This window comes from Erinaceus europaeus, chromosome 13 (assembly GCF_950295315.1).
Source record: "Erinaceus europaeus chromosome 13, mEriEur2.1, whole genome shotgun sequence".
NCBI classification, from domain to species: domain Eukaryota; kingdom Metazoa; phylum Chordata; class Mammalia; order Eulipotyphla; family Erinaceidae; genus Erinaceus; species Erinaceus europaeus.
In genome coordinates, this window is record NC_080174.1 from 5,906,849 (window position 1) to 5,924,495 (window position 17,647).

Genomic DNA, 17,647 nt, shown 5'->3' on the forward strand with positions numbered 1-17,647 from the left:
ATTAAAAAGTCTGGTAAAAGGAGTTTTGTATAGGCAACAAGATAGCTCACCTGATGGAGTGCATCTTTTTTTATTTGTGATTTAATAATGATTGACAAGACTGATGGGATAAGAGGGATATAATTCCACACAATTTCCACCACCAGAATTCCGTATCCCATCCCCTCCATTGGAAGTTTCCCTACTCTTTATCCCTCTGGGAGTCTGGACCAAAGATCTTTATGATAAGCAGAAGGTGGGAGGTCTGGCTTCTGTAATTGCTTCAGTGCAGTACATCTTAACATGCACAAGGACCTGGGTTCAAGTTCCAAGCCACCACATGGTAGCACCACCTGCAAAGAAGAAGCTTCAACAGTGGTCATGGCAGTTCAAGGGTGTCTCCTCTGTCTGTCTCTCTCTCCCCCCCCTCCCTCCCTCCCTCCCTCTAAAAAAATTTAAAATGTCACCAAGAGCAGTAGAATTATGCAGGTTTGAAGCCCCAGCATAAATCCTTGGGGAAAAACCAAAATTAAACAAACAAAAATGAAATGATGTGTTTGTTTTCTTCGTTGTTAGAACTAGAGCTTATTTTAATATAAATCTTGTCATATAATAATAATAATATAAATGCTATAATATATTTAACATAAAACTTAAATCATAATAATTTTAATCTTAAATCATAATCTTGATGGGGGGCATGGCAAGAAGCCACTCGCCTAGTAGAGAATAAGCCTAATTATGCATAAGGCTCAGTCCTCCATCCCTGGCACCAACAGCAGCACCCTGCACAGCACCCAGGGAGCCCATGGAGGGTGGGCAGGGCTGTGGGGTCTCTCCTCTCTCAGCACCCTGCACAGCACCCAGGGAGCCCCATGGAGGGTGGGCAGGGCTGTGGGGTCTCTCCTCTCTCAGCATCCTGCACAGCACCCAGGGAGCCCCATGGAGGGTGGGCAGGGCTGTGGGGTCTCTCCTCTCTCAGCACCATGGACAGCACCCAGGGAGCCCCATGGAGGGTGGGCAGGGCTGTGGGGTCTCTCCTCTCTCAGCACCAGGCACAGCACCCAGGGAGCCCATGGAGGGTGGGCAGGGCTGTGGGGTCTCTCCTCTCTCAGCACCAGGCACAGCACCCAGGAAGCCTCATGGAGGGTGGGCAGGGCTGTGGGGTCTCTCCTCTCTCCTTCCTCCTAAAATTAAAAGATTAAATGATCCTCCCAGGGAGACTCTTAAGTGATGGCACTGGGTTCATGTCCCTGAGTCACCAAAAAAGAAAAAACTTATTTCTAAGAATTGGGAAAAGGGAGAGTTAATCTACTAGCAGCTGCTTTTAGCAGACTCACCTCCTGATTCCCAAGTAAACTGAGGACCAGTGATGACATTCCTTGGAGGAACAGCACCCCACCGGCCAGTCAATCCCATGCCCCTCAGTCAACGCCCAGCCACCCAAAACAGAGCTGACGCTGGGTGGGAGGGAGGGGAGACAGCACCCCAAACAGGACACAGCATTGTTACAAGAGGCGTGTGGAATTACCACTGGAGAAAAACAGAAATGCTCTTTACGTACACACTGAGCCTCATTCACACATCCCACCTGTGACATTCACCCCTGGACCCTTTGTCATCTTTTCCACCCAAGCTAGCTGACAGAATTTTTTTTTTTTTGTTGTTTGTTTGTTTTCACTTTGAAGTGAAGAAGGAAAAGAAGAGAAAGAGCCAGATTTACCCTAAAAGGAATAAGGAAGTGAGAGCTCCCCAGAGCTGCCCGCGGGGTTGGGGTGACAGCCCGTGATGCTTCTTCCGGTCTTGGTGGCTTTCTGAATTTCCAACTGCCCGCCCCCTTCTTCTTAAAGGCAACAGTGAAGGGAGGGCAGCGCAGTCCTGCAGTCCTCTCTCTGCCTCTGGATTAGTCACAGCCCGGGTGATACCGTTTCTCTCCTCTGCAGCTCCCGGGAGGTGAAAGAAACCTGGTTAGAAGCCCTCCAAGGGTAAGTACCTTAGCACAACCAGACCAAAGGAACCTGAGTCAGCGAGCAAATCCCACAGGAAATAACCAAACCAGGGGATCTGCAAGCATCATCTTGTAAAGATTTGGAATTCAGAAAGCTTTGCTTCACAGTGAAATTTGCATATATGTATTAATTAATTAATTATTTTCTGGCAGGATAACTCTGCAAAGGGTAGCTTTGTTTTTATGTCCACTCAAAGTGGTGTCCTAGGAATGTTTGTTTGTTCTTACTTTGGGGGATTGAATGAGAAAATACTTGCAAAGAAATTTAATACCTTACCTGACCTTTAAAAAACAAACAAACCTCCAAACCAGTAACAGCAGTTGATTGAAACTGTCGCTCAGATTTTGTCTGATAGGAACAAAATAACAGAGGCATAAATTGTGACCAGTTAGGGGTACCAGACTTCAGTAAGCAGAGAGAGTGAGCAGTGGAATTAGAGGCTGTTCTTTGGGTGTTAAGACATCTGGTAGCAGGACTGGCTTTCCATGAACATTTTCTGTTTAACTGTCCTCAAACTTCTGGCAAAGCGATGTTGAAACTGACCGGCCGCTGTGTATGTCCCACCTTGACTCTTAACTCTGATCCGTCTGGTATTTTGCAGAAGCCGCCGAGGTCACTCGGGAGTGAAATTCACCTCTGGGCAGCCAGCCCAGGTTCTAATGAAGTTACTAAGTAGCCGTAATGCGGTATGTGACCCCTCCCCACCCCACACCCAACCCCATCCCATTTAGCAATTCAAATGTTCTAGAGGCAGGAATGTCCAAAGACATTTACCAGGCTAATCACTCTTTCTCTCTTTCAGTCAAAAACACTAAATGCCAGTGACATGGAGACATTCATCCAGTGCCAATCTGAGGTGAGGGAGTAATTTTTTTTTTTTTTAACTTTGTGTTTTTACTCTGAGAAGAACTTTTCTGTTGTAACTGAAAACCACCCTGTTTGCTGAGTTAGTGGACTAGAAAAGTCTCGCAGAAATGCAGTCAGATAACTAGCCTGGCTCTGGTGTGATAGTGGTGGTGGTGGTGGTCATGGCTTTTAAATTGATTCTTAAACTGGGGAGTCAGGTGTGGGGGCTCAATGAAGTGTTTTGATTCATTTTCCCTCTGAGTTCAAGGTTTCTATCTGTGTTGGGGGGAGAGAAAACACAAGTCTAACTAAAATACATCTTCACTTTTAGGGTGATATCAAGAAGCACCCTCTCTTGGTGCCCAGTGAGAGTGAAGACAGCCTCTGTCAGCTCATTGGTGAGTTTTGAAAACAGGCTGTTGTTTTATGTAAGCGTGGTGGCAAAGCCACAGAACTCTTCGAGGAATCTATCTTCTGGGTATTCTTCTAAAGACCACAGCACACTAACGCTCAGGACATGCAATCTCCAGCTCCCAGCTAAGGATCTGATAGGAGAGGTCTCCCAGCTAAGGATCTGATAGGAGAGGTCTCCCAGCTAAGGATCTGATAGGAGAGGTCTCCCTGCTAAAGATCTGATAGGAGAGGTCTCCCAGCTAAGGATCTGATAGGAGAGGTCTCCCAGCTAAGGATCTGATAGGAGAGGTCTCCCAGCTAAGGATCTGATAGGAGAGGTCTCCCAGCTAAGGATCTGATAGGAGAGGTCTCCCAGCTAAGGATCTGATAGGAGAGGTCTCCCAGCTAAGGATCTGATAGGAGAGGTCTCCCAGCTAAGGATCTGATAGGAGAGGTCTCCCAGCTAAGGATCTGATAGGAGAGGTCTCCCTGCTAAGGATCTGATAGGAGAGGTCTCCCAGCTAAGGATCTGATAGGAGAGGTCTCCCAGCTAAGGATCTGATAGGAGAGGTCTCCCTGCTAAGGATCTGATAGGGGAGGTCTCCCAGCTAAGGATCTGATAGGAGAGGTCTCCCTGCTAAGGATCTGATAGGAGAGGTCTCCCTGCAGCCCGGAGCTGGCGCGGGTGAGGGTGAAACTAAAAGGAAAGCAGGGGTGTTTGGTGGCTGCCTTCTCCAGGTTCTTCCTTCTTTCGGGGAGAACAAGTCAAGTCAGGGAGATGAGAAGCAATGTCACTGACCACGTTTCCCAAAAGCCTCAGCCTACATGCTTTGGCTTGTTTGTTTGTTTGGATTTGATTTGCTTCATGCATTACATTCATTTATTATTTTTATTTTATTTTTTATTTATTGCCTCCAGGATTATTGCTGGGGCTCAATGCCAGCACTGCAAACCCACTGCTCCTGGTGGCCATTTTTTCCATTTTATTGGATAAGACAGAGAGAAATTGAGAAAGGAGGGCAAGACAGAGAGGGAGAGAGAAAGATAGATACCTGCAGACCTGCTTCGCCACTCCTGAAGTGTCCACCCCCACACACCCCCTGCAGGTGGGGAGCTGGGGCTTGAACCCGGATCCTCGTGCTTAGTACTTTGCTTGCTTAACCGGGTACAGCACCACCTGCCCCCCCATGCATTCCACTTATAAGATCTTCCAGATCCATTTCTCCTGGATGATGAGGATAATAAACTGCTTTTCCATCCACCCTCTTCCCCTTATCAGTATAAAATGTAGTTATAAAATGTGTAGAGACAGAGGTCAGTGCATTTAGGAAGTTTTTTTTTTTAAGTTAGAAAGATAAAGGAGAAGGGAAGAGAGAGAGAGGGTGGTGATGCAATGCTATACTCGTTACACACAGGTCTGTGGCATTTTGCAAGGGGACATCATTCTCCTCTGCCACCTAAAGTCAGCCCTCTGCAGCAAAGACTGTGGCCCAGATCCCCCTCCCAGTCAGCTCACCAGAGTGTCTGAGTGACACAGCTCCCTCTAGTGGCTGATAGGTGCTAGCAGGTTGGGTGACCAGTTTTTTTCTTTTCTTTTTAGTAAGTTAATATCGATTTACAAAATTATGAGATTATAACAGGGATAAAACTCCACATCGCTCTCACCACCAGACTTCTGTATCCCCAGTCCCTCCACTGGAAACTGCAGTAGTTCTCCCAAGGTCACAGATATGAGTTGACTATTATTTCTATCACTATATTTTTTATATATTGCCCTTTTTTTTTCCTATGGTTCTGCCTTCTCTTCCGTTCTGAGTCACACCTACACCTGTTACTACTTCTGAGTGTCCCTCCTTTTTTCCTCTCCTCTCTCTGGGTTCTGATGGAGTTGGAGTTCAGAGCCCTCTGGTCATCTTCCCCCATTTTCCCCTCTGAGAATATGGACCAGAATTCTTTATGGGGAGCAGAAGGAGGGAGGTCTGGCTGCTGTCATTGCTTCTCCACTGGACATGGGTGTTGGCAGGTGGATCCACACCCCCAGCCTGTGTCTGTCTGTCCCTAGTGGGGCAGGGCTCCAGGGAGGGGAGGCTCCAGGACGCGTTGGTGAGGTCGTCTGTGGGTGGCCAGTCTTCACTAAGAAGAGTCACCTTCCTCCATGGTCCTCATCTATAGAACGAGGAACATAGAACGATCTCTCTCTCACGTGGGGAATGTCCACTCCGGTGGCTGAAGCCCACGTGTGAAGATGGCTCTTGATGGCCTCAGAGTTTGCCTGTGGTCTGCCACAAACAGCGGGCACAGGGGAAGAAACAGGAAAGGCGGGGCCTTTGCGCCTTGGCTGGTTGTTGATGTGTTGGGCTGGTTGTCCTTGGCGACAGTGTGGTTGCTCCTGGCAGGCTGTTCTGGAGGGAAAGCCACGCCCTCCGGGGTCTGTTTTGCACACCGATGGTCCCCACCTGGCATGGCGGCCACACAGGAAGGGAGCAGCTGTACTCACCGTTCTATCTAGGTCCTTGTTGATTCACCTGTGAGCCTCATTTTTCCTTTTGGTCCCATTTCTCTCTGTAGAAATTAAGAAAAGGAAGAAAGTGTTGTCCTGGCCTTTTCTCATGAAAAAGCTTTCTTCATCATCAGATTTCCCAGGGGCTTCAGAATCCAACTTGAAAGCGTCGCTGTTTGATCAGCCCCTGTCAGCTATCTGCAGGGGCGAGAACACGCTTCCCAAGTCCATCCAGGTAGGAGGGCGTTTACACAAGCAGGCCCCAGCTTTCTGTCTGATGTGGTGAATGGGAGGCCATTCTCCTGCTGAACAGCCAGTAATGCTGTTTGCACACAAGAAGGCCCCAGGGGCCAGCAAGGAGATGCCGGGCTGCTCCGATTCTATCAATTGCACTTGGCAATGAGCTAGGTTGGTACCCACCCATCCCCAGCCCCACTGACACACACGCACACCTACACCCCAGCCTTCAGATATCAGGGGAGTTAAGAAGGCTAAAAATTAAAAAAAGCCTATTCAGTTCTGAAAAATCGACAGGTTGAATATAAAGCAAGATTAGAAAGCCAATGTTTAGATGGAATGATTTGAAAAGGAGACCTGGAGTAATTATTTATTTATTTACATGTGAGAGAAAGAGAGGGGGGAGAGAGGGAAGGAGGGAAAGAGAGGGAGGAGGGAGGAGAGAGAGGGAGAAGGGGAGGGAGTGATGGAAAGAGAAAGAGAGAGGGGGAAGGAGAAAGAGAGTGGGGAGGGAAGAGAGGGAAGAGAGGAGAGGGAGAGAAAGAACCAGAGCACTGCTCAGCTCTGGCATAATGTGGTGCCAGGGACTGAACCCAACAACGCAGGCACCTACCTCAGGCATGCAAACACTACCTTCTTAACACTGAGCAGTCTCCCTGGGGGAATATTCTAGAGTGTGACAAAGCCGAACTCTTGCCGTTTACTTCCTCTTTGAGAAGGGCCAGATGGAGGAAGGGAGTTGATCTTCTTCTTCTTCAAGCGTTTGCCCTTCTTCCGTAGCCAGTCAACAGCGTCAGGTTGAGCTGCTTGTTGCTGGCTTTGAAAGTGTCTGGGATCCATGTGGATTCAGTCGGCTAGGAAGGATCGTCAGTTTCCCCAATGAATGGGTACTCACAGGGATGCACCACGGGAAGGTCGATCCAATGCATCCCCAAAAAGAAAAGAAAAAGAAAAAAAAAAAAACAGGTGGTAGCGCAGCGGGTTAAGCGCAGGTGGCGCCAAACTCAAGGACTGGCAAAAGGATCCCGGTTTGAGCCCCCGGCTCCCCACCTGCAGGGGAGTCGCTTCCCAGGCGGTGAAGCAGGTCTGCAGGTGTCTGTCTTTCTCTCCTCTTCTCTGTCTTCCCCGCCTCTCTCCATGTCTCTCTGTCCTCTCCAACAACAATGACATCGATAATAACTTCAACAATAAAACAACAAGGGCAACAAAAGGGGAATAAATAAATAAAATTTTTTTAAAAATTTAAAGAAAAAAAGAAAAAAAACTGGCGTTCCTAGCCTCCTGTTAAGACTTAACTTAGAAAAAATGAGCTTTCCATAAGGGGGCGGTGTTAACAGGCTGTGTTTGCTAATGTCCATACGCATTATGTGATCACTCTTTTTCCGACCTGAGCATTTCGTTTCATGGATTTGCAGCAGCAAAACATGTGTTCAGGGTAAGAGTAACTGTGCCCTCTTCTTCAACCAGGACATCCTCACTGTTCTGTGCCTGAAAGGCCCATCCACCGAAGGAATATTCAGGAAAGCAGCTAGCGAGAAAGCACGGAAAGAGCTGAAGGAAGAACTCAACTCTGGAGCCGCAGTGGATCTGAAGAGTCTGCCGGTGCACCTCCTGGCCGCGGTCTTCAAGGTGAGCTCTCCGCTGTGCACCCAGCGGCCCCGCTGCCCGGGCTGTGCTGCTGTGACTCTCAGGAGACAAGCTATGGGCTCTTCCCCGCCATTCAACCCCCACAGACCCACAAGAAAGTCCAGGCTGTTTCTGGTAAACATTTATTTGTTTACATAAGCATCTCCGTTTCTGGGATCCCAGATTCCACCAGAAAGGGATGCACTGAGAGCTGCCACCAGAAAGAAATTTGGACGAGGGGTCCAGGTGGTGGCATATCTGGTTAAGCACACGCTAACAATACGCAAGGAGCCGGGTTCAAGCCCCCAGTCTCCACCTGTAGAGGGAAAGCTCTTTTCAAGTGGTAAAGCAGCGTTGCAGGTATCTGTCTGTCTATCTATCTATCTATCTATCTATCTCCCCTTCTCAGTTTCTGGCTGTCTCTATTCGATAAATAAAAATAGATAATAAAAAATTTTTAAAAGACTATGAGGTGGCAGAAGTGTTCAGATCCTGGAACATGATGGGGAGGAGGACCCAGGTGGGGGTTAGAGTGTTATGCGGAAAACTGAGAAATGTTTTACATGTACAAACTAGTGCTGTTGGTGTTGTATTGTTTTGGTTTTTGCCCCCACGGTTATCACTGGGGCTTGGTGCCATGAATCCACTGCTCCTAGCAGCCATCTTTTTCCACTTTTGCTGCTGTTGTTGGATGGGACAGAGAGAAATCAAGAGAGGAGAAGAAGACAGAGAGAGGAGAGAAAGATAGACACCTGCAGACCTGCTTCACCACCTGTGAAGCGACCCCACCCCCAACCCCCCCACAGGTGGGGAGGTGGAAACTCAAGCCAGGATCCTTGCTCGTGTCCTTGCATTTCCTACTATGTGCGCTTAACCCAATGTGCTACCACCTAGCCCCCCCCCAAACTAGTGTATTTTACTGTTGATTGTAAACCGTTAATCACCCCTGTAAAGAAAAAATAAAGAATTATCATTAAGGGGAAAAAAGTTGCTGAGAGAGATTTTCCAAGATAATTAAACTCAAGACAGGAGGGAGGGAGCACATCCCAGGTAGGATGAGCCTAGATTTCTCGCAGAGGGGACACGGTTCAGAGGATAATACCAGCAGGTTAGCTCAGACCAGCAGGCTGAAGGGTCCCCCTCCTCCTCCAGGACTTCCTCAGAAGCATCCCACAGAAGCTGCTGTCATGTGACCTGTTTGAGGAATGGATGGAGGCTCTGGAGAAGCAGAACGAGGAGGACAGGATTGAGGCCCTGAAACTGTAAGTGGCCAGCACCGTCTCCACATTTTAGTTCTCCACAGAACTGACAAGTTTCCCGTCCCCACCACCACCATGCTGTGACACCTGGGAGCTCAGAGTGGAATTGAAACAGGAGCTGCCTTAACAGGGTTTTGCTTTTAAATGCAGGGGTTTTGTTTTTTCATTTTTATTTATAAAAAGGGAACACTGACAAAACCCATAGGATAAGAGGGGTACAACTCTACACAGCTCCTACCACCAGAACTCCGTATCCCATCCCCTCCCTTGATAGCTTTCCTATTCTTTACCCCCTCCACCCCCCTGGGAAACGCAGGTTTTAGCCAGATGAAAGAAAACATCTCTTCAACAGGGAGAAGAGTTAACTTTAGCATCACAAATCCCAACAGATGAGGGAAGGAGTCTAAAAATCAGAGAAATTTAAAAAGCGGGCAGTTCAAAAAGTCAAAATCACAGATAGAAAGGACACTGAATAACAGATTCAACAACATTCACGTGGAGGGACAGGGCTGTTTTGTGCAGCCAGTGTCCTTCCAGGAAACAGCCCTGCAAGGTGTCAGAGAAGAATCTAGAAAGGGTTGTTTCGCCCATGGAGTCCCACAGCCCTTATTTCATATATATATGAAATCTTTTTTCAGCCTTGCAGACACATGGCCTCAAAAAATTGGCTAACAACTCAGATTGTTCCTCTCGACGGAAATTTTTAGTAAAAGGCGAGTTATACGATCTGAAGAGAAACCAGAGTATCACATATGTATATTTTACAACAAACTCAAGTGAAAAATGGTCAAAACATGTTCCAGTAGTAGCGAAAGTATGGCACTTGCTAGTGGAATTCTGACCTGTTAGCGGCTCAAAGCTGTTGGACACCCAACTTAGAATACCAGTAAGATCTCCAAACCATATGAATGTCCACCAGCATGTCAGGATTATTCCACACAGCTAAACTGTGTCAGGAAAATATTGAGAACATCAGAAACATTCATGTCAGCCCAAAATTAATATCCTGAGGCTCTCACAATAAAACTTCTACTGAAAGTCATAAACTTCCCATAGTAGGAATTTCTTTTTTTTTCCCCCAGAGGGAAGGGGAGATAGACAGGGAGAGAGCAGACACCTGCAGCCCTGCTTCACTACTGGTGAAATTCTCCCCTACAAGTGGGGGCCAGGGGCTTGAACCCAGGTCTTTGTGCATTGTGCTGTATGCACTCAACCAAGTGTGCCACTGCCTGGGCCTCCACTGTGGGAATTTCTTAGAACAGAAAGATCCAGAGTCAGTATTTCTTCTTTCTTTAAACTTGAGCTTTGAAAAACATTATATCTCATTTTGCTAGTCACAGTGTTGATGACTAATTGCTGCCTTGGCCCTGATTTGCAAACACGTCCTCATATAGATGTACTTTCCCATCAAGATTTCCCAGAATGGCATGAAAATATACCATCTGAGTTGAATGGCCACCATTTTTTTTTAAGGCAAATGAGTGTCTATTTCCAAGAAGTCAATCCACCAGTGATGGAAACAGAAAGACACTCTATGTAGCCAAAAAAAAAAAGATGATTTTCAGGGTGTTAGAGTCCATGGAGTATCATGCAGGGAAACGAGCTTCACCATTTGAGAGCTGTGTGAATATCATTTGGGGTCTGGTTGTTTTTTTTTTTTTTTGGGGGGGCTCCTAGTTAGAAAGACGGGTTTCCCAGGCTCTCGGGACCCTGTGGCTACCCGGTTTCATTCCGTGTCAGCTGTCCCGCAGCGTCTGAATGGGCATTACACAACTATGCTGATGCAAACACACCTTCCTCATTGGAGAGAAAGTCTGGGCTAGGCCGGGGCTGTCAGCTCGCTGGAGGAAAGGCTGCACAGGCCCCTTCACAGCCTCTAAAAGTGCATCTCGAACTTGCTTGCAGGGTGGCCGAGAAGCTGCCGGCACTCAACCTTCTGCTGCTCAAGCACCTGGTCTCCGTGCTTTACCTCATCAGCAAGAACTCGGACACCAGCAAGATGGATGCCAGCAACCTCGCCATCTGCATTGGCCCCAGTGTGCTGGCCCGGGTGCAGGACCGCGGCCTGTCCCTGCAGGCCCAGAAAGACCTGAACAGCAAGGTTCGTTGTGGCCTCTGTCAGAGAGAGCTCCCCGGGGCACGGTCTCTCAGTCCATCTGCAGGCCGGGGGAGGAGCCTCAACTGCCCTGACTCACGGTGCCCGTGCAGGTGTGGGCACATGGCGCTGCGATCAGTCACACTCTTAGGAGCGCATCTGATGCCGCTGATGGAGACTGGGCTCTGCTTCCTCTCTCTCCCCACGGGGTGGAGGAGAAGGCTTTGCACCCTGGGACTGACGAGTCCTTTGGATGTTTGCCTTTGTGTGTTATTGCTATGCCTCTTTTTTGTAGTGACGGAAAGCACACACAAGGTTTTATTCTTTTTTAAAAAATTTTTTTTCTTAATCTTTATTTATTGGATAGAGGCAGCGATAAATCGAGAAGGAAGGGGGAGATAGAGAGGGAGAGAGACAGAGAGACCCCTGCAGCCCTGCTTCACCACTCACAGAGCTTCCCCCCTGCAGGTGGGAACACGGTCCCTGTTCACTGTAACATGTGCGCTCAACCAGGTGTGCACCACCCGGCCCCTCTGCTCTCTATTTTCTTAAGCGGGAGGTACAGACAGAGAGGAGAGACACCGTGACACAACTCCACCATTCACGGCGCTCTCCTGGCGCCCTCACGTGCTGCCAGGGTTCGAACGCAGGGCCTTACACACAGCAAGGCCTGTGCTCCCCTGGGTGAGCGGCCTCACAGCCTTGGGAGTTGACTGAATGAAAAACCTTTTAGTTCTTTTAAGGAATGTCTTTAATTCTCAAATAAATTCTCAAAAACAACTTTGACCTCTTTGATCATTGCCACTTTTCTGTCCACTTGTTTGGTTTGTTTGTTTTTTTTTTTTTTTTTTCAGACATATTAAGACCTATACCACTCATTCTGCTTCTTTCTTCCCATCAGCTGACCCTCCATATGTAATGCCCTTCCCTGTCCCCATCCCTTTAAATATAAGTATAAATGAGGATGCCTCTCAGCTGACAACCTGCTTGATTTTCCTCACAGGTTAAGACACTGGTGGAATTTCTGATTGAAAACTGCCTTGAAATCTTTGGAGAGAACATTCCAACACATCCTAGCACTGCTTCTGATGACTCACTGGAGCACACAGACAGTTCAGGTAAAGAACGTGCTTTTGGGGGGGATGCACAACTGGCTGAGCGCACATATTACAGTGCACAAGGAACTGGGTTTGAGCCCCTGGTCCCCACCTGCAGGAGGAAAGCTTCATGAGTGGTGAAGTAGGGCAGCAGATGTCATCCTGTCTCTCTCCCATCACCCCCTTCCCTCTCAATTTCTGGCTGTCTCTATCCAATAAAACACATAATAAAAAATAATAATAATAAAGACTGTGCTTTTGAGGGTGTGCCAGAGGGTCACGCATGTGATTAAGCACATACATTGCCATGCTCAAGGATTTGATTTCAAACAGAAACTTCAGGGGAGTGGGCAGTGGCGCACCTGGTTAAGCACACATAAGGACATGCTCAAAGACCCGGGTTCAAGCCCCCGCTCCCCACCTGCAGCAGGGACGCTTCACAAGCAGTAAAGCAGGTCTGCAGGTGTCTGTCATTCTCTCTCCCTCCCCATTTCCCCTCCTCTCTCAATTTCTCTGTGTCCTATCCAATAAGATGGGGAAAATGGCCACAGGAGCAGTGAATTTGTAGTGCTGGCACCAAGCCCTAGTAATAACCCTGGAGGCAGAAAAAAAGGAAAGAAACTAAGCCCAAGGCCTCAACTGTCCCTTCTCTTCCCACTCCCCCAGATTTGTCCACCCTGCAGAACGACTCAGCCTACGACAGCAACGACCCAGATGCAGAGCCCAGCAGTGCTGTTAGTTCTCTGAACAGGCCCTTGGAGACACCCAGCCTGGAGCCGCGGGGCCCACAGCAGGCCTGGGAGTCGAGCCGGGAGCCACTTCTGAACACAGTGGCCAAGCTGAGGGGCACCCTCGGTAAGCCAGACAGGAGCTACTCAGAGCCCAGCATGTTCCTGTCCCAGGACAGACCGGACAGCCCCCCGCTCATGGGGCGTCAAGGACACTTCAGCGTGGCCCTGGAGACAAGTTCCACTTCTGAAAACAAAGACTCTGAGGACCCCTTCCCAGAGGAGGAGTTCCCCACCACTGAGGGCAAGAGCTCAAGGCCCCGGGACCTGAGGCTGAAGAGCCTGACAGGAGGCTCGGCCCTCAAAGCCATGTCCAGTGGCTCTCTGGACGCCTCCTCGGATGGCTCTCCGGGGCCTTCTCCCTCCAGCCCCCAAGGGAGTTTCTTCAGCCGCCATCAGTCTTTCACCAAGACGGAGAAGACCAAACCCAGCCGAGAGATCAGAAAGCACTCCCTGTCGTTCTCCTTCACCTCCCACCAGAGGGTGCTGGCCAAAACATCCAGCGTGGGGTCCGTAGGAGTCCAAGGCCTCCCCAGAGACCAGGGCAAGAAGGGACTGGAGAGAGGAAGCCAGCTCTCTGGCCGCATCGTACGGGAAAACCAGTGTGATGTGCCCAGCCCTGTGGAGAGAAGCTTTGCCTGCAGGCCCCAGGCCCTCTCAGTGGAGGACGTTTTCCGTTTTGTAGACCAGAGGAGCCCCGGAAGTCCGCCGTCTTACCAAGAGGCCATCCTGTGCCCCACAGCCTACGGCAGCCAGACAGTGGACAGCATGAGAGCCCGGGTGCTCAGCCTGGGCACCCTAGCCGCCCACCACGGAGGGAGCGATTCGAGACACCTGTGCCGCCAAGACTCGCCCAATGGGCGCAGCTTAGGGCACAGGACTGAGGGCTGGCATCTGAGCAGGACTGTCTGTGCTTCTGGGAAAGCAAAGGGACACATGGCTGTCGTCCTCAGGCCTGAGCTGCAGCAGCTCCCAACGGGTTCCGAGTCCAAGCAGAAGACTAAGAGGGGTTACCTGGTGAGCAGGTGCAGTCACCCCGTCTTTGAGGCTGAGCAGCTCCAATATGCCAAAGAGTCCTACATTTAGGAAGCAGGCCCAGCCGGTGGGCTCTCTGCACGGCTCTGCGGAACGCTGCTTTCCGACTCTTGTTCCCCTGCCCACCCCCACCCCCCAAAGTCAAGAATAAGCTCCCTGTTTAGGCAAGTGACACTTGTAGAGCTCTCCTCTGGGAGGTCAGCTTCAGGAGCCCTCGGGTAGCGTCCGTGTTCACCCCAATGTGCGCAGAGGTGACAGGTGCAGGACGTGTGTTCTAGACAAGGTGTCAGGTGCAAAGGCGTGTGTCTGTGTGTGTCCTCATGAGCATGTGAGCAACTGTACGGCAGTTCCTACCACCTTGGGGCACTTTTCTACTTACTGGCTGGTGTTTACAAATACTGTTTTTCTTGTTTTATGCAGCCTCAAAGGTCACACTGATTTTTGTATTTTCCAAAACAAAACGCTTCCGTCACTATTCGATGTCTCCTGTACTAAGCGGCTTTGTGAGAACCCGTCACCAAATGGGGAGAAAGACCCAGGTGACAAGGGTAGCATTCAGTGTTTGGAGTGAGCAAAGCATTTGAAACTCCAGGGAAAGAAAAGGCCTTCGTTCAGAGTGACGGGGATAAAATGTGCCCTTAATGTGCCCCTTTTGGTTTTAACTTGGGATAGGTTAGTAGAAATGCTTTTACATCCTAATGCCCTGAATCATAGCACTTTGAGTCTATCCGTAGTTCAGTGATGTGTCTGTGAGTGAGTTCATGGAAGAAGTTACTTTATACATGTTGAATGTCAGACATAAACCCCAGTGTATCTCACTACAATAAATGGTCTTATTTCAAAGAAAAAAAAAAAGTTCATTCTTTCTTGGTATGTTACTTGATAACTTGGTTCACAAAAACCCAGCATTTACACATTGGCTCTTTCAGCTTGTAGAAATACAGACAGATAGTTACAGAAATAATACTCAGCCCATGTCTGTGACCTTGGGAGAACTACTGCAGTTTTCAGTGTGGGGAATGGGGACAGAACTCTGGTGGTGAGAATGGTGTGGTACTATACCCCTGTCATCTCAGAATTATGTATATTGATATTAAGTCACTAGTAAATTTTTTTTAAAAAAATCAATAAAAGGCAGGGGACTCAATGAACAGGGGGCTTGAACCCAGGTCCTTGAGCATTGTAACATGTGCGCTCAACCAGGTGCACCACCACTGCCCCTATCAAAGCTTCGTATTTTCTCAGCCTTGTCCATCACTCCTCGGAGAGGGAAGAGGGGCTGGCAAAGAAGTTAATGAGACGTCGCCGTGTATGTCCCCAAGGGGGCCAGTGCCCCTCCCCGACACTGCTGGCCCTAAGCATCTCCGGCAGGTGGATGGTCACCTGTATCCTTCACCATAATGTTTCATGAGAATCCAATTTACAGTGAGAAAGCTCTGTTTCCTGGGCTGTGTGGGTCACTCTAGCAAATGAATTGAACCCAAACAAAGGGTCATGGGAAGTTCTGGTTTGTGATCACATAGGAGCTGGGACTTGCCAGGAGTAGCTGGGACAGATGGGGGAGTCCCATAGGGCTCGGCCCCCAACCGGTGGCCCCAGCAGGTAGGCCAGGCCGGCAGTCAGGACTACAGCTGCAGGGGACCCAACTGGTCCAGGGCTGGTTGATGTGCCTGGTGTCCCAAGTGCGAGTAAGAGCAGTGTGAGACCTTAGGAGAAGCAGGAAGAAGATGGAATTGGCCTTTGCAATGCCCCCATGAATTCAAGTTCTTACACACAAAGTCTTTTAACTTGCCAATATAATATTTTTTGCTATTTGTACACAGAACTGTTTAGAAATGTAACTTCAGGGGTCCGGGGAGACAGAGTCACGATTCTGCAAAAGATTCTCCCTGCCTGAGGTTCTGAGGTCCTAGATTCAGTCACCAGCACCACCATCAGCCAGAGCTGAGCAGGGCTCCGGTCTATTTCTCTCTGTGTGTATTTTTCTCTCAATAAAATAAAGTATTTTTAAGAACTTATTTAGTCATTCATGAGAAAGACAAGAGAGAAAGAACTAGACGTCACTCTGGTGCATGTGCTGCCAGGGGTTGAACTTGGGACCTCATGGTTGAGAGAATCCAATGCTTTATCCACTGCACTACCTCCCAGACCACAATAAAATATTTTTTAAAGAGAAATGTAACTTCAGTGTCTCCATCCCTTAGTGTACACAGGGAGGTATTAGGAGCCCTGAAAGGTGACGTGATCTGACTTTATCCAACTGGAGAGGCTGGTGGATTCGGGTGTCAGTGAAAATTCTCCCTTAAGCTGGCGAATAGCTCACTTGGATAGTGTCCTGCATTGCTACGTGCACAACCCAGACTCAAGCCCAGTGCCTACTGTGCTGAAGTTTCAGTGCCAGGGTCTCTTTCACTTTCTCTGTCTCTAAAAATAGCTAAGATAAAAAGATTTGTTTAGGGAGTTGGGCGGTAGTGCAGCGGTTAAGCGCACATGGCGTAAAGCACAAGGGCCGGTGTAAGTTTCCCGGTTTGAGCCCCCGGCTCCCCACCTGCAGGGGAGTCACTTCACAGGCGGTGAAGCAGGTCTGCAGGTGTCTCTCTTTCTCTCCCCGTTTCTGACTCCCCATCCTCCTTTCACTTCTCTCTGTCCTATCCAACAACGACGACATCAAATAACAACAGTAAAAAAAAATTTAAAAAAAAAGATTTGTTTAGATTAAAAAAAAAAAAAGTTTTCCCTTGAATAACTTCTCACTTTTGGATTTTTATTTGCCACTAAAGTTAACTGCTAGGATTCAGGGTCTGTACAACTTCACTGCTTCCAGCAGACTTTTTTTTTTTATGGAGAATGAAAGAAAGAGAAGGAAAAACACAATTCCACTGCACCACTCTTGAAGCTCCCTCCCCCCCAAACACACACATAAGTGCTCACATTTGGTGGCCAGAATCTTGAACCAAGGTCCTTGCACAAAGACCCAATCCACATTCATCTCGGGTTTATGGTGTCGGCTAGGATTAAACACAGAACCTTGGGGCCACAGGCATGAAAATCCAGACACATGAATCTATCTATCCCTGGGGCCAGAGCCCTCTCAGCTCTGGCTGATGGTGGTGCAGGAGATTTAACCTGGGACTTCGGAGCCTCAGGCATGAGAGTCTCTTTGCAGAACCATAATGCTATCCTGTCCTCTAATATAATTTTAATACTATTAACAAATATCACCTAACAACATTTTGCACATCTGAAATTTCAGAATGATGAAGTGTTCTCATGATTCAAAAAAAAAAAAAAAAATCAAATTTCAATGACCCAGTATCTTCAGCCCAAGAGAAATGTAGAGAAAGCACCTGTAAGATATATAGCAAATAACAACACAGACAGTAGCAAGCTGAAAAGAAATTATGGTAATTTTCCACACTCTTTTAAAAAAGCACCAACACAAACACTTCCTCTGTCTCTTCTGAGTCTCCTTAGTTTTTTTTTTTTTTTTTTTTTACAGGTTTTTATTCCATCTACCTGCATAACTCAAGAAGTTAGCAGACAACATCTAGTTAGGATCTCAGGAGATGACAGGGACCCAAAGGCCTTTGTCCACTTCCCCAAGTGGGATTAGGGCTAAGTCATGTGAACTTCCCACTTTACTAATTCAAATGGATTCTTGTACAATTAGGGAAGAGAAAGAAAGCTATTTTTAAAGAGTGGACATTTCACAGCTAAAAGCAAGGCATGTCTTAAGTCCTGTGGGGAAGTGTCTTGATGTCACAGGATAGGATGAAACTAAGA

The 17,647-nt window shown here is 48.2% G+C and overlaps 1 protein-coding gene and 1 non-coding gene across 2 annotated transcripts; one reads left to right on the forward strand and one right to left on the reverse strand.

The window, feature by feature from the left end:
• The first annotated feature begins 1,805 nt into the window (after positions 1–1,805).
• On the forward strand, positions 1,806–14,001 carry TAGAP (T cell activation RhoGTPase activating protein). The gene is made up of 10 exons (XM_007516270.3): positions 1,806–1,964; positions 2,590–2,674; positions 2,791–2,844; positions 3,166–3,232; positions 5,796–5,962; positions 7,432–7,593; positions 8,743–8,852; positions 10,755–10,950; positions 11,948–12,062; positions 12,708–14,001. Exons 2-10 carry the CDS (start codon positions 2,648–2,650, stop codon positions 13,913–13,915), a joined length of 2,106 nt encoding a protein of 701 aa, XP_007516332.2. The 5' UTR covers positions 1,806–1,964; positions 2,590–2,647; the 3' UTR covers positions 13,916–14,001.
• LOC132532476 (U5 spliceosomal RNA) lies at positions 9,486–9,596 on the reverse strand. The gene has a single exon (XR_009544431.1). It is a non-coding gene; the product is annotated as a U5 spliceosomal RNA (small nuclear RNA).
• Positions 14,002–17,647: the final 3,646 nt, after the last annotated feature.